The following is a 17,274-nucleotide window of genomic DNA, read 5'->3' as shown; positions in this document are numbered from 1 at the left end:
AAATGTTAGATTTGGCAGTGATTTCTTGGAGATGATACTAAAGACAAAAGGCAACAAACACAAATGAAACTTCATGGTGCAAAGACACTATCAATAGAATAAAAAGGCAACCTACACGGTGGGTGAAAATAAAATCATGTATCTGGGGGATGGCATTGTGGTACAGTGGAGAGGCAGCCACTGTGACACTGGCACCCCATGTCGGTGCCAGTATGTGTCCCAGCTGCTGTTCTTCCTCCTATCCAGCTCCCTGTTAATGGCCTGGGGAAGAGCAGCAGAAGATGGCCCAAGCGCTTGAGCCCCTGCTACCTACGTGGGAGACCTGGAGGAAGCTCCTGGCTCCTGAATACATACAGAACAGAAAACAACTTGATTTAAAAAATACATAAAAGATTTCAAGGGATTTTCTCCCAAAGAAGACATACAAATGACCAGTAATAAGCACAGGAACATATGCTCAACACCACTAACCATTAGGGAAATGTAAAAACACAACAAAATACTACCTCACAACCAATTAGGATGGCTACAATCAAAATAGAATATAACAAATTTTGGTGAAGACATGCAGAAATCAGAATCCTTGTGCACTGTTGGTCAGAATGTAAAATCACCTGATCACTGTTGTTCCTCATAAATTAAAAATAGAATCATTGTAGGATTTAAAGCTTCTCCATCTGGGCAGGTAGGCAAAAGAATTGCCAACAGGGTCTTAAAGAATAATCTGTACACCCATGTTCACAGCAGCCTTATTCATAACAGTTAAAATGGAGAAGCAACCCAAGTGCATACCAATGGATGTGAATGCATGAGTGACACACGGTACAGATCAAGCATCACTAATATGAAAATCCAGAACTTTTTGAGCATCAGTGGGTGAAAATTTCAGGTTTTGTAGCATTTTGGATTCAGATTAGGAATGTTCAACCAGCAAAGTCTATGTAAATAATCCAAAATCTAAAAATAAATAAATTTCAAACACTTCTGGTCCCAACCATTTTTGGTAAGATACTCAACCTATATATACAAATAATGGAAGTTTATTCAGCCTGAAAAAAGAGGACATTCTTACACATGCTACAACATGGATGAACCTTGAGGACATTATGCTAAATGAATTAAGCCAGTCACGAAAAATCACATAGTGCGTGATTCCACTTATGTGAGGTCTTTTGAAGAGTAGTCAAGAACAAAGAGACAGAAAGGTGGATGCTAGGGGTTGGGGTTCTTGGGGGAAGAGAGAGATGTTTAATAGGCAAAGTTTTGTAAGATGAAAATAGTTCTAGAGATAAACAGTGGTGATGGTGTACAACATTATGAACTGCTAATTTCAGAATGGTTAAGATGGTAAATTTTATGGGTATTTTATCATAACTTTAAAAATACAGAGGCAGAAGATGTAATATGAAGACAGAAATCCCTAGAGGTCACAATCACATGACAGTTACAGAGTAGAATTTAGTTGTTTTTACGGTTAATTGAACATCTTTCTATATTCCCTGAATTGCATCTCAAACCTTTGCTGCAGAAACAGACAATCTCCAGTCCCTGCCCATTAGAAACTTACTGTCTAGGGCAAGAAATAAGAATATAAACAAAACAAAAACCAAGAAAAATCTCACTGTCCAGTGAAGTGCTAAGAGACTACCATACACGTGGGAGACCTGGATGGAATTAGAGACTCCTGGCTTCAGCCTGGCCCAGCCTCGGTCTGTTGTGGCCATTTGGGGAGTGAACTAGCTGATGGAAAGTATCTCTCTAATTCTGCTTTTCAACTAAGTCAATCTTAAAACAACAATAACAAAAGAAAGTACAATACTTTCTTAGAGAAAACAGTATCTGGTATCAGAAACTTTAAACAAAGAAAAAAAAAGATTTACCTCATTGTCCTGCTTCTCATCCCCAGACATATCGTCATCTACATCACTACCTGTGCCTTCAATTGCAAGAATACCATTCCTGATGGAGGGAATCATGTAGAGTTGCTGAATCACAGAATTCATGTAACAAGTAGCACCAGCATTTTTCAGCCCCACAAATCCTTTTGGTGGGCGGGGCCCAACGGGTGGCAAGTATTCCCATTCAGTGAGTGCTTCACAAGCTGAGAAAAGAAAAGATTCTTGTAGCATGAACACAACCATTTCATCCTTTCAACTTGTTAGGCTGATAAAGCAACACTAGCAACAACAATTCTACCATCCCAACAGCCACCTGAAGCAGTACCCTAAGTTTGCTTTGCCCTACAACAAATCCAAGATACGGCAGCAACAAGCACCACTGCAGATTCTTTTTTTTTTTTTTTTTTTTTTTTTGACAGAGTTAGAGAGACAGAGAGAAAGGTCTTCCTTCTGTTGGTTCACCTCCCAAATGGCCGCTATGGCTGGTGCACTGCACTTATCTGAAGCCAGGAGCCAGGTGCTTCCTCCTGGTCTCTTAAGCGGGTATAGGGGCGCAAGCACTTGGGCCATCCTCCACTGCCTTCCCGGGCCACAGCAGAGAGCTGGACTGGAAGAGGAGCAACTGGGACTAGAACTCTGTGCCCATATGGGATGCCGGCGTCACAGGCGGAGGATTAACCAAGTGAGCCCCGGCGCCAGCCCCACCACTGCAGATTCTTATCCAAATACACACAAATCTATATTTTACCTGATGGTTTTACTCTGTGGCAGTCTCTGAAGTAGTTATACAAGAAGACACACCACTAACGTCTATGTGCTAACTTTAGTTTATCTTTGTTTAGTCAAGAACTGCCATAATATTTTGTATATTTATGCTTTAAAAAGTGCCTGCAAACACATCATAGCATGAAGCTTCATATAAATACATCAACACACATCACAGCTTGCTCAGTTTTAAATAATTCTAAGACCATCTGGATTTACATTCTGATTTTAATACTTCCAGACTCTTTGGCTTCACCTACAGGTGAGCTTCTGTTTCTCCTAGTGTATCTAATAGTAAAAGCAATATTTGATTTTGCCTATATTGATAGTGCTATTTTGAGAAGCAAAGGAAATAGTGGATTTGAAAGTTCTGTGAGAAGTGCAAATCACATCTTCCTATCTCCTTCCATCTTAGTATAAGCCAGGAAACAATGTAAATAACATCAGTGTGTAGGACCTAATTAAAATTAAGTATAGTGAACCTGAAAAGTATATGGCCAATAAAGGGAACTAGGTAAATATTCATGTGTTGACAGGGAACAATGACAGATACATCACTAAGTGGAAAACAAAGCAAACAAATAACATTGTGTGTACTATATACCCATTTGGTTTAAAAACGCAGACTAAAGATTTCTAAGTAGACTTTGTGAAAGAGATGCCAAAGGATATATATGAATTGAGAATGGTTTTAGGTGTCAAAGGTGACTGAAGGAACAAATGGGCAGAAACACTTTTTAGTGTATATTCTTTTAGTACTTGAGATTTTTACCACAGAAATATAACAAAAAAAATTCAACTGTTTGTAGACGTGATAGAATAAAGGTCTAAGCTTTTAAGCAGTTTAACCAGAAACTCTTAAGATGTTATTGGAAACTTCTTTATATTCTGAAATACAACATATCAAAAATTATTTTAGGATCTACTATAATCAATTATATTCTTGTGTTATAAACTAGTTTTCTCTTAAAAACAAAACAGCTTCAGTTGTATTTATTTCTGCTTTTTCTGTGATTTACTGCCCTCAACCCCTTTGAGCATCAGTTCCTTATATGAAAAGTCTAGAGTCTATGTTGTGGTCTATTTCATGAGCTTGCCATGGGCATTTCCTGAGAACACAAAGTGTACATCCTAATCTTCCAAAATCAGATTTTCTTCAAACTCACAAGAAAACTATGTTAGAAGACTTTCTAGGGGCTGGTGCTGTGGTGTAGCAGGCAAGGTTGCCGCCTGCAGTGCCGGCATCACATATGGGCACGAGTTTGAGTCTCGACTGCTCCACTTCCAATCCAGATCGATGCTATGGCCTGGGAAAGCAGTAGAAGATGGTCCAAGTGCTTGGGCCCCTGCACCCGCAAGGGAGACCCATAAGAAGCTCCTGGCTCCTGGCTTCGGATCGGCTCAGCTCCGGCCGTTGCAGCCAATTGGGGAATGAACCAGTGGATGGAAGACCTCTCTTTCTCTCTCTCTGCCTCTCCTTCTGTCTCTGTATAACTCTTTCAAATAAATAAATAAATAAATACACACACACACACACACACACACAGATGACTTTCTAAGCAGGGGCCTGAAAGGTTTTTTCTAATGCATGCAAATTAAAGTTGTAAATCTGAACTCTGGAATTTACTATGGCTGCTTTTTACTCTGTGGAATTTGGGTTTTATTTCATATTTAACAAGATGAAGTTTACTTTGCCAACCACTTATACCACTTATAGGAGAACATTAAATGATTTTGAAAAATTTTTTTTACTAAGGCTGTCTGCTTATACTAGTTTTAACCGTGCACCCATTTGTTAAAATGGTTAAACCAATAGATGAAACAAAACCATGATGTTTACTAAAAAGAATATGAAAACAGAATTTGAAATAATTACTAAACACATTTTGCATTTTGAAATACTTACTAGTTATTGCTGTACCAATGTAATACATTTCAGTCAAAGAATCTACTATCTGTTTGAGATTCCTCACACAGCCAACAGCTAATGCTACAAGTAACTCGAAACCAGCATTAATTGTAGCTGGTGAACTACAGACTGGAATAGCCTGTTCAGCAGGGAGCTCTCCATTTCTCATATACTGCAGGTAAACATTAGACGCAGGAAAGATGAAATCATCAATTAATTCCTAAAGAGTTGAAAAAAGAATTACACGTTAGCAATGTTATTTAAGATCTTGTTACAACTCAGAAAACTTAGATTTTCTAAAAAGATTACATTTTAAAACACAATATACTATAAAACATACTTAATTCCTCAGGATAAACAAATAAGTATTAAGAAATAACTGATTAAGTACTATAGTACTTAATAAAGAAATAACATCAAAATAATACAAAGATATGATACTATAAATTAATCATACATATTTGATAAACATTTAGAAGGTTATACGACATTCTTTTACAAAGCTTACTTTAATCAGATTAGCACCTCCTTTTTCACAACCAATATGAAACTTTTTCTCGGGAGTCTGAAAGGCCAGCAACTCTTTTGTTACCCCAAGGTGGCCTTCCAAGATGGTCTCTTCAACTCCTGTTTCGCCTGTTCTTTTAACATCATCCTGCCAAAGAAAATACCATCAAATAACTTATTTAAGGGAGGTCAAAAGGGAGGCAGGACCTAGAATAAGACAGAGCTGGAGTGATATAATTCCTCTAAAACCCTTCCATTCAAGCAAGTTTAAGTTTTCTTCAGAACTTTCTAAAAGTAGGCTTTATAAATTACTAGAAGAAATGCTAATCTGAAGACTAGAAACCACAAATTTCTTCAGAAAATAAATTCCTATAATTCTGCCTAAGAAAAAGTTATCTGGCATAATGATCAAAACATGCTAGTCCATCCTACTCATTTGATGAAAACAATTTAAATTTCTTCTAAAAAAAAAAAAAAGATGAGAATTTGGAAAAAGATTCAAAATACTAACAGGGAAGAAGCTGAACATTAATGTTCCAAGTCTCAATTAAGCAAAGCATTTTATACACAAAGTATTCATTCTGGGAATCATGAATTACTAATATTCAACAGTGTGAAGTATATTCTTTGGTCTGTTTTGTTACTCTTTCCATTTAATAAACCACCTATTAATAAAATGTTCTATGTATTAATAACATGACAAACACTATTAATGACAAACTTACCCTAATTCTTTTAAGCCAATCAATTTCATTATTGAGAAGAACTTCAGCATTGGGTACATTAATATTACTATTATAAGCATAATTAAGAAGATGCCTTAAAAGAGTAAAGTAGTCGCCTGAATGTTTAGCTCTTTCTCTGGCTGTGCTCTGGGAAAAAAAAAAAAAAAAGTCGAATAATATGAATTTACACATTCATGCTTAGAATCCCCTTTTTTAAAAACCCAGAGTTAAAGAGTGCAGAAGGCCAAAATAGTATGAGAAATCACTGGTATCTTATTAAACAGACTGACCTAATTTTAATGCAAACTAGAATCACTAATTTATGAATTTTATGTTTAAAGATATGAATCAAATTGATAAGCATATTTAAAAAGTCTCACCCCCAAAACGGTAAAGAGTAGAGTAATGAAGAAAAGTAGAGGCCTGTGTCCCATGCAACATCTGGTGCACATTAAAAAGAATTGCTCCTGTGCCACCTGACGAACAGTCCTGAAATAAAAATATTTCACATTTAATATATTTTTTTAAAAAGCTTATTTACAGGGCCAGAGCTGTGGTGTAGCGAGTAAAGCCACCGCCTGCATTATTGGCATTCCATATGGGCACTGGTTTGAGTCCCAGCTGCTCCACTTCCAATCTAGCTCTCTGCTATGGCCTGGGAAATCAGCAGAAGAAAACAGACCAAGTCCTTGGGCTCCTGCACACAAGTGGGAGACCTGGAAGAAGCTCCAGGCTGCTGGCTTTGGATTGGCCAGCTCTGGCCATGGTGGCCATTTGGGAGTGAACCAGCAGATGGAAGATCTCTCTCTTTCACTGCCTCTGCTTCTGCGTAACTCTGCCTTTCAAATTAATTAATTAATTAATTAAATAAGCAAGTAAGCAAGCCTTAAAAAACAAAAAATGTATTTGAAAGGCAGAGAGACAAGAAAGAGACAGAAAGACCGATATCTTCCATCTACTGGTTCATTCCCAATGGCAGCAATGGTTGGGGTTGGTCCAAGCTGAATTCTAACGGGGTCTCCCACGTGAATGGCAGGAGGCCAAGCATTCAGGCCATCATCTACTGCCTTCCCAGGCACATTAGCAAGAAGCTAGACCGGAAGTGCAGCAGCCAGGGCTCCTGTACCTAGATCTTATTAGAATTAAGATGGTAGAGATGCCAAGAGCATGGAGGTATCATCCATTTAACATTGCATGGAGTTGAGATTTAGAATACTGTCTGGCACATAGTAGGTACTCAAGAACCAGTTACAAGTGTAATACTACATGTTTATCATGGCCTGTTCCATAAGGAAGTAAACTTTCTAGAACCTACAATATAGGATCTACTAAGCACATGAATGTCTTACAGACATCACCAACTACATTTCATGGTAACTGTTTCTAACTCTGTGTTAGCTTGCCAGGGAGTTCAGAACCTAATTTACAATTCAAGTAAAAGTAACCTGACATTATACATTTGGTGTACTAACTCATCTCCTGGATTAAAAAAATTATTTGAAAGGCAGAGACACACAGACGGAGGTAGATTTTCTATCCATTGCTTCACTCCTCAAACGCCTGTTAACAGATGGGACTGGGCCAGGCCAAAGCCAGGAACCAAGAATTCAATCTGGGGGGCTGGCGCTGTGGTGCAGCGAGTTAACGCCCTGTCTTAAGCACCGGCATCCCATATGGGTGCCGGTTTGAGACCCAGCTGCTCCACTTCCCATCCAGCTCTCTGCTATGGCCTGGGAAAGCAGTGGAAGATGGCCCAAGTCCTTGGGTCCTTGCCCCTGCACCTGTGTGGAAGACCCAGAAAAAGCTCCTGGCTCCTGGCTTCAGATCAGTGCAGCTCCGGACATTGTGGCCAATTGGGGAGTGAACCATTGGATGGAAGACCTCTCTCTCTCTGTCTCTCTTCTTTCTATGTAATTCTGACTTTCAAGTAAAATAAACAAATCTTAAAAAAAAAAAAAAAAGAAACTCAATCTGGGTCTCCCACATGGATGACAAGGACCCAAGAACTCCAACTATCACCTGCTGCCTTAATGGAATCAATTAGGAATTGGAAGTGAAGCTGGACTTAAACTCAGGCTCTTGATAGGGGATGTGGGAGTCCCAAGCAGCATCTTAACCACTGCACCAAATGCCCATACCATCTCTTGGATTTTTAAGGTGGTCTCTGAAAACAATCCATGTCCTAAAAACCAGAGGGATTCAAAAAAGTCTCCCAGGATTTTTGTGAATAGAAGTAAAATTGCGGGAGGGGGGGTGGGAGAAGTAGAAAACCCAAATAAAGCAAAGTTAGCAGTACCTACTTTTTTTTTGGGGGGGGGAGGGAATCAATAACTTCTATCAAATTTTCAAAGGTGTATCTCACTCCCAGTGGCCTAGCTTATTTTTTCTTAAACAAGTTAGGTATGCAGCCCAAATAAAATAGGGGAGGGTACAAAAAGAATTGGTGCTTGTCAATCGCTAATCCAACACCCCCAAGCATATGCAGACTTCTAGAGTGATTCAAAAGGAATACATATTTCTGTAAACAACTCCTGTAGTCTCTATCAAAACAACATACCATAATCTGGTCATTTCTTATCATTTCTGTCATCTTTTATTTGGAATAATGAAATGGTCTAACTGCTTCTCATGCTACTTTATAACCTATTCTCAGGATATCAACCAAAATAAATTTATAGGCCAGCGCCGTGATCAATAGGCTAATCCTCTGACTGCGGCGCTGGCACACTGGTTGGGGTGCCGGATTCTGTCCCAGCTGCCCCTCTTCCAGGCCAGCTCTCTGCTGTAGCCTGGGAGTGCAGTGGAGGATGGCCCAAGCCCTTGGGCCCTGCACCCGCATGGGAGACCAGGAGAAGCACCTGGCTCCTGGCTTCGGATCAGCGCGGTGTGCCGGCCGCAGTGGCCATTGGGGGGTGAACCAACGGAAAAGGAAGACCTTTCTCTCTCTCTCTCACTGTCCACTCTGCCTGTCCAAAAAAAAAAAAAAAAAAAAAGAAGAAGAAGAAGAATAAATTTATAATGCTGTTAGGTTCTCAAAACCCTCCAAGATTCCTATATCTCAACCTAGGGTATAAGTCAACGTCCTTGGAATGACTTATAAAATACTTCTCTCAACATCTATACATTTCATTACCATACTCTTTCAGAGCTTTGCTTAAAGGTCACTTCCTTAGTGAAGCCCTCTTTAGTCTCTCTATAAAAACAACCCCACTATTTCCTGTACTCTTTATATTCCCCTTGCCTGCTTTATTTTTCTCCACAGCATTTATTACTATTTAAATAATACAGATAGTAATATGCAATTACTATCTACATACCATACTGGTATATTTTCCTGTTATATCTTCCCTTCCTCGACCCTTCTGGCATCTCCAAGAAGGCTGAGATTTTGTCCATTCTGCTTACTGCTAAACCCCTGGTGACAAGAATAGTGTCTAGTACACAATAGGTATTTGGTAAATACTTACCAAATAAATAAGAATATTATTTTGAAATTTACTACTACTTAGATCTCTGTATCATAGACTGTCAAATTGACACCCATTAACCTGAAACCAGAACACTCAGCTCTGCTCTGAAAGCCCTATCCCAGAAGTAGCAAGCCAAATGTCTTCAGGGATCAGAGAGATATAAAAATGAGTTAAGTAGGCAGAGTATAAAGTGATAGGCTCTGGAGAGGGCTGGAAAAGTATATCACACCTAAAGAAATTAAATTTCAATTGCAACTAATTACAATAAAATAAGGTCAGCATTATGATATGGAAGCAGATCGACTAACAGGAACAGAGGTCTGGGAAACTGTCCTATTCTAGGTATAAGAAAAATTACTGGAAAATGGGGCATTTAAGTTAAAAACTTACAAGTAGAGGGAATGGCCTGGTTTTGGAGTACTCATAAGCCAAATTTTAATGTTTGGACTGAATTCAACGGTAATGGGAAGACACTGCAAGATTTTAAACAGTAAAGTACTTTGGTTTTTGTTTTGCAAAGACTACTCTGCTTGTAAAGTGGTCAACTGTTCAGAGGGGTGTAAATACGAGGGGTGGGAAGATCAAGGATATTGCAGTTATTCAGGCAATGGGTGCTGGTTGCTTAGATGCAGGTAGAAGCAGTGTAAGAAAAAAAATGCATGGAACTCAGATACATGAAGTCAAAGAAACAGACTTGGGAGTGAGGGTGAGAGAAAGGGAGAAAACACTAGCTATGCTTATAATCCATTTTAAGCAAATATAAATTCTATCCAAACATTTACTCACATGCTACATCCTGCATAAAACCATCACTTCTGCTCCTTCCAGGTAGAAAGCAATTTATTCTTCTTCCAATTCTCAAGGTACTTTACCTTTTGTGGCACCATTTCTGTCTCAAATTCCTGAATACAGTAACTACCTTATTTGAGTTAGGATTATTTATTTATTTTTAAATTTGAGAGGCAGGAGAAAGAGAACACCAGAATAGAGCAAGCTCCTATCTGCTGGTTCACTTCTCAAATGTTTGCAACAGTCAAGTTCAGTACCAGGAGCACAGTCCAGGTCTCTCAAACAGGTGGCAGGAACCCAATAACCTGAGCTATTACCACTGTGTCTACTGACAGGAAGCTGGAGTCAGGAAATCAAATCCAGGCACTTGGATGAAGGATACCAGCATACCAAAACCATACTAGATTAAACACCCATTTTTGGACTGGCTTTTAATTGCCAAGCACATAGTAGGGACTCACATATTTGATGGTGGATTGTAATTAAACTCAAACCATGTGGCACAAATATATCAGAATTCAAGAGGCAGAAAACTTTCAACCTTAGTTTGGGTATTTAGCGATGGCAGGACTCAGTCATATAATTTCAATAGTCTTAGTGCCTCAATTGGCAGTCTACTTTCAAGTTGCTATGGAGATTAAGAAATGTTTTATAATATCTATATTGGTTATTCAGTGTATCTATGTGATTATTCAGGTATAAACTCCACCTGAGGAGCAGACTCAGATAGGCAAGCTCACAAGTCCTAACATGAAACCCTTGGTGCCAGATGTTTGTGGATTCAGATTTTAGAAAATTAATGCCAACTAACATTCAGATCAGGTTTGCTACCAAATTCTTATGAACTATAAACAAAGATTTTAAACCTATAGTGAGTACTCAGAAAATCAAATTCCTAAGTTCAGAAAGCTCACAACCTTAAAATATTCCTTTTATTACAGGTAAGATAACAGAGATATACAGAGATAAAGTGCTTTCTATAGTCCTTGTGTATAAGTTTTAGGAAAGAGAGAGGTGAAATGGTTCTAACTTACATAAAAGGAAATTTCTATAAAGGGTAGAGGGCAAAGAAAACCATTCAATCAAGTTTTTACATGCCTAAGAGGTAAAACAAATTCTTAATTTAAAGCTTTTAAAAAAATCAAGAGGCAGGCATTTGAGACAGTGGTAAAGCAACTGCTTGGGACACTCACATCCCATATCGGAGTGCTTAGGTTCAAGTCCTTGCTTTCAATTCCAGATTCTTGCTAATGCACACCCTGGAAAGCAGCAGGCTCAAGTACCTGAGTTCCTGCCACCCATGTGGGAGGTGGAAGATTGAGGCAGAAGGCTTCTTACTTTGACCTGGCTGAGTCCCAGCCGTTGCAGGCATTTGGGGAGTGAACCAGTATATAGAAGTTCTCTGCCTCTGTCTCTCTGCCTTTCAATTAAATAAAAAATTTTTTAAATGTATCAATTAAAATAATCAACAGGAATACAAATTTGCTATCTCCAAGTCTGATCTCATTAAAACTGTTGGCTAATCATCTTTCCTCTTTCTTACCACTCCATAAACGCATTACTAAGTGCAACTAGACTTGCTTATCTTTACGATATGCAGAGCTGTTGCTAATCTGTAACTATACCTAATTTATAAACCAACTATCACTGTAAGTATGTATGATTGAATACCCTGATTTGTGGGGGTCCTATTTAAATGAGTTTCTGAATAGGCTGGACTGGATATCGCCAAGAAAATTATTCAAGGAACTTCTTAAAATAGCAGACATTCCCACTTGAGCCCCAGGCACTGTAGAACATCTTCTAGAGTGGCCAAGTTGAATATTCCACTATATTTCATACATTTTTAAAGCTTTATTTACCACTAGCCTTCACTTTAGCAAATTGCTTATTTTGACTTAACACTAACCTTCCAGCAAAGAATTCTGTTTGCTGAATGGCATGTGACAATAATAAACCAAGTGAACATTTTCTGTGTCTTTTCACAAAATAGGATATAAGACAGATCTAATGACACATAACAGTGACATTAATTAGAGTGCAAGTTTAAATTTCCTTATATATGAAGGTCAAAACCAGTTTGATATGAGTATGGAAACTAACATTTTCTACAATCTGATTAACGTCCACAAAAAAGCTGGAAGCAAAATTACTGTCACTGATTAGACGCTCCTGAAATGGCAATGAGGGCTTTATAATTGATAATTATTTTCAGGGTAAATCGCAAAAGTTCTTAACAACAGCCCCATCTCATGAATTTAACATAAAATTATCAGTTTGACTAAAAAACCCTGGCATCTAGAAATCCAAGACAGGTGGCTAATGTCATATAATAATGAAATAGTATAAATCAGGCTTTTTAAAAAGGAGGCATAACATATATATACCTTAGGTGAAACTGAAATTACAGTAACTTAATTAGTACTTTGAGAATACGTTGGCATTCTGCAGAAACTGTAACCAAACAAATTTAGGTTAAGCAAAAGATTGTTAGATAATGTTTTTCTCAGCACCAATGTACTACAGACATAATATTTCTGGGATGCATTTTGCCAACATAAATTATTTCTGCTTACAAAAATAACATCAAACTCCTTACAATGAAAAAAGATACTTACTTGCTGTGACAGTGCAACAGTAAGTCTATAATGAATGTTTGCCAAGCCTTTTCTTTACTAAGCGCATCTAAGGCTGTTGGAATCAAGGCAAAACACAGTGTCATCACTTCCAATGCTTCACAGCAAACTTGTTCATCTTCCAAGTCCGGTTCATTGCCTGCATTAGTCTGTAAAATTATAATTGGGAGAAAATCACCTTGAAAAGCAATAAGAAAAATACCAACTTCCAGCTAGTGCTTAAAATTTACCCACACACATGGCCTCCGTCTCTACCTGAAACTCTCAAGGTCCATTTGGAATACTTTGGAAATGACTACAGTACTCATGATGCCCTCCCACCTCATCTGCATGCTTGTATTCTATGGTTGTTATTACCTGTCATCAACCATGGTCCACAAGTATTAAATAGAAAACTCCCCAAATAATGGATTCTTAAGTTTTTAAATTGCATGATGTTCAGAGTAGCATAAAATCTCTGCCTATCCTACTCTGTTCCACTGGATGTGAATCATCCCATTGTCCAGCAAATTCACACTGTATATGCTACTCTCATTTAATACTCCTAGCTGTCTTGGTTATCAGGTTGACTAGTGTACTGCAGTGCTGTGTTCAAGCAACCCTTAAGTAGTTAGCCTAATGCTCTATCATAACGTCTATGTCCATTATTCACTTCACTTCATCTTGTACAGGCACTGTGATTTCTCATATTTCAAGAAGGGTGAGTACAGTAGATATTTTCAAAGGCCATATCAATGTAATATTTGTTACAATTTTTCTATTTTATTAGTTATTTTAATCTTACTGTGCCTATAGACTAAACTTTATCACAGGTATGTAATGTATAGGAAAAACACAGTATAAATAGGGTTAATACTGTCCACTATTATAGGCATCCACTGGGGGTCTTCAATGTATTCCCATGGATAAGGAGGGATAACTGTGAAAGATAGGAAATGAAGTGTAATTCTAATACTTTACTACATCCAAAGGAGGCCTGAAGGAGATCACTGAGCACACCACCTACTTTGTTCTTCAGGCTCCTAGGGACCTTGTGAGTTGTGTACTTCTGCACCAACAACTTCTCTTTCCTGTAAATTATGTGCTTATTAATCTAACAGAAGGTGATAAATGATACTTTGCCTGACACTCTTCTTATTTTTGACTGCTTTAGGAAATCAAGTAAAAATACTTAAATTCTATGATACCATAAACTGATAACTAGAGCAAAATTTACACAGGGAAGAAAGATGAAAGAATAAAGAGAATGAGAGAAAGAATTCAGTATGAGACAATTACATCTGACCCTAGTGAGAAGCAGAAAATGGCAGTTTCATTTAAAAAGCAGTCTCACGGCAAGATTTTAAGTACTTCATTTTCAAGGTAAAATTTTACTACAATCTCAACTATAGCTACCAGTTAATTTCCAACTATTTCCCAAGGTACAATTAAACATTATTTAAAAGGAATCTATTTCTGTGATACTTCTTACCTTCTCATAAATTTTACTGATTTCTTCATTTGGGCTAAATACTAGCTGCAATGTCCCACAACCTGATGCCCAAATAATCTTTTGTATAGCTCTAATTACACAAATATCAGGCATGTATCTTGAAGCCTGTAAGAGTGATTAAAATTGTTGTTAGAATATAAGAGTACAATAATCACCAGAATACAAAAAAAAAAAAAAAATTTCTTCTTGCAAAGCAAACAGGAGTTGCCACGAATAAGTACCATCATTTTTAAGGTTCCCAAGTTGAACTACCCCCCCTTTTTTCTTAAGAAGCAATATTTCAAAATGTGCTTTCCAAGTTAATATCCTGCCTTGAACTACTTCCCTAAGTATTAAAAAAGAACACTACAAAGATGACATTCATTCCACTCCTAGTTTTATAACCAAGAGAAATGGAAATTTACGTCCAAATGCACACCTATACAAAATGTTCATGGCAGCTTTATTCACAAAAAAGGGAAAACATTCAAGTATACTTCCTTAAATATATGAACAAAATGTGGAATACTTATTATGATACTACCAAACAATAAAAAGGAATGAACTCAATTCACATAAAAAAGGTTAATTCTCAGCATTATTATTCTTAGTGAAACAAGTCATACACAAAAATAGGTACACTGTATGATTCATTTGTTTAAAATTCTAGAAAATGAAAACTACTCCATAGGGACAACAAGACCACTGGTTACTTGGGGGCCAGAAGTGGAAAGAAAAACATATTGCAAAGGGGTATAAGCAAAGAGTGATGACAATATTCTGTGTCTTGACTGTGACAGTGGTTTCACATATTTTATGTGTCAAAAATTCACTGACCCGTGTACTTTAAAAGGACTCTAGTTTATATACATCAAATTGATTAAGAACAAAGTATTGATATTAATAATACATAAAATTGATGTCTAGTTAGGAGACAGTGATTAAGTGGGTCCAGGAAAATTCAACTGCTTTTACAATATAACTTTTAATAATATATTATATACACACACACATATAAAAATAGCAACTTTATAATAGAATACATACCTCATCAGATATCTGCTGAGCAAGACGAACTGACACATTTCTAAGCATGCATTCAGATGATGGATTAGGAATGCTCTGAAGGGCATTTTGAAGCACCACGGCTTGATCATGAGTAACTTGGTTGACCTGAAAAAAGTTAACCATTTTATTTGGAGTAAATAATTTGTATATAATCAGACTGAATCATTTGCTTCTCATCCATCACCACTCCCTCAGGATGACCACCTTCCATATATACATTCTAGAACCTGTGGTGACTTACACAGAAAGCACTTCAAGCAGCCCCAAGGGTGGGCTTCCTCTCTTTCTTGTGCATTAGAATGCCACGTGTCTCTCTGTAAACTTCCATTTCCAAGCAATCCAACTTGTAACTCTACATCTGGGCTCAGCTTAACTTGCAAGGGTTAAATGACATGCTGAACCTATTGGTTCCAAACTCAGCTAGAAATTCAGCAAAGTATTATAAATCTTTTACAAACATGTCCCTAGGCAGAACCCTCTTGAATTCCCCATTGTCATTAAATTCTTCTTTGAAAAGGAGAAAAATGAAGGAATACTAAAAAAAAAAGAAAAAGAAAAAAGTAGGATCCAAGTATAAAAGGTACCAATGTTTTAACTTAAAGGTGTTAACTAAGCCTTCAAAAAAATCTAATTTATTTGAAAAGCAGAGTGACAAAGAGAGAGATAATCTGCTATCCATTGCTTCACTCCCCAAGTGGCCGCAATGGCCAGGGCTTGATGAGGCTCAAGTCACGTCCTGGAACTCCATCTAAATCTACCACGTGGGTGGCAGGGACCCAAGCACTTGGGCTATCCTCTGCTGTTCTCCTAGATGTATTATTAGCAGGGAGCTGGATGGGAAGGAAAGCAGCTGGGACTCAAAATGGTGTCAGTGTCACGGGCAGTGTGGCTTAATCCACTGCACACCACAACATGGGTCCTCTAACCAAGCTTTTAAGGTCATGAGAAAAAACCAGTTGCATTCTATTAAAGTAGCTGATAGCCAGGCAATTCTGATTGCCTTCAAGTTGTAATTCCTTTCCCTTATATGGTAAATATATGTAAAACATATTTCTATATTACTAATTTTGCATTTAGCTCCCTACAATGAACTCCTTGAGATTAGAGGTTATTATGTACCTTTACCCAGAGTGGTACAATCTCAGAATTAACACTGGCAAAAAGGTAAAAATGGAAGCATGTAACTTTTTACCGTGTATTTCACTGAACACCTTTCTCAGGGATCATGACAAGAATCTTTTTATCCTAACAAGAACCTTTTTTGTAACCCAATAAAAATTGCTTAAAGAAATCCTAATGAAGATGCAAAATATAAAATTTAAGCTTTCTTTATAAGGAAAATCTCTAACAAATATGAAAGTAGAACAAGAATAGTATAATGAACTCCCATGCACCCATTATGCAGCTTCAACTACTATCAACAGTGGACCAAAATTACTTCATCTACCCCCGCCCTAACTCCAGGACTGTTTTCAGGTAAATCCTGGTTATTATAATTTCACCTGTAAACACTTCAGCAATTATTTCAGAAATAAAGGGGTTGTTTCAAACATTACATTATCACACTCAAAACAATTATATATAATTATTATTAACATTCCATCTCCAGAATTAAGACCTAAGATATTTCTAAAGAAGAAAATCATTATTACTGTAACTTTTATCTTCTATTCTATCAATAACTGGGTAAAACCATTATTTATGACTTTTACGAAAGAACTAAACTAAAATGTTAGTTATAGTTAAATGTATAGTTTGACCTCTGATAAACAGGCATCAAATTCTGGCATGTCTGGAGAACTTTTGGTGACATGGATCAAGAATGCCACCAAGGCAAAGTAAAAGTCAGAATATGCTTAGAACTGGAAATTCAGCCCATTGGGGGGAAGGGAAGCTGGCAATGGGCTAATTCAATGATGTCTCCCATTACCACTAGTGCCTTAATGCTTCTGCCATGCTTACGTTAATCAGATTCATAATTAGGTTTTTGTTAGGTTTTAGGGTAATTTAAAGGTCAAGAGGATTTAAGTGGGTAG

At 37.5% G+C, this 17,274-nt stretch overlaps 1 protein-coding gene across 13 annotated transcripts in view; it reads right to left on the bottom strand.

Annotated features, from left to right (window-relative positions):
* USP9X (ubiquitin specific peptidase 9 X-linked) overlaps nt 1–17,274 on the bottom strand; it is a 192,951-nt gene that overhangs the window by 29,854 nt on the left and 145,823 nt on the right. For all 13 annotated transcript variants that reach the window (XM_070067484.2, XM_089324380.1, XM_051827694.3 and 10 more), the window contains 8 exons: nt 15,218–15,343; nt 14,171–14,296; nt 12,682–12,848; nt 6,185–6,293; nt 5,805–5,951; nt 5,081–5,227; nt 4,570–4,792; nt 1,881–2,101 (listed from right to left, as the gene is read on the bottom strand). In XM_070067484.2, coding sequence (XP_069923585.1) covers nt 1,881–2,101; nt 4,570–4,792; nt 5,081–5,227; nt 5,805–5,951; nt 6,185–6,293; nt 12,682–12,848; nt 14,171–14,296; nt 15,218–15,343 — 1,266 coding nt within the window. The remainder of the gene's footprint in view (nt 1–1,880; nt 2,102–4,569; nt 4,793–5,080; nt 5,228–5,804; nt 5,952–6,184; nt 6,294–12,681; nt 12,849–14,170; nt 14,297–15,217; nt 15,344–17,274) is intronic.

This window comes from Oryctolagus cuniculus, chromosome X, assembly GCF_051225735.1.
Source record: "Oryctolagus cuniculus isolate XC-2025 breed Fujian yellow rabbit chromosome X, ASM5122573v1, whole genome shotgun sequence".
Classification (NCBI taxonomy): domain Eukaryota; kingdom Metazoa; phylum Chordata; class Mammalia; order Lagomorpha; family Leporidae; genus Oryctolagus; species Oryctolagus cuniculus.
Note: the sequence above shows the minus strand (reverse complement) of the source record. Positions and strands in the feature narration are given on the sequence as shown.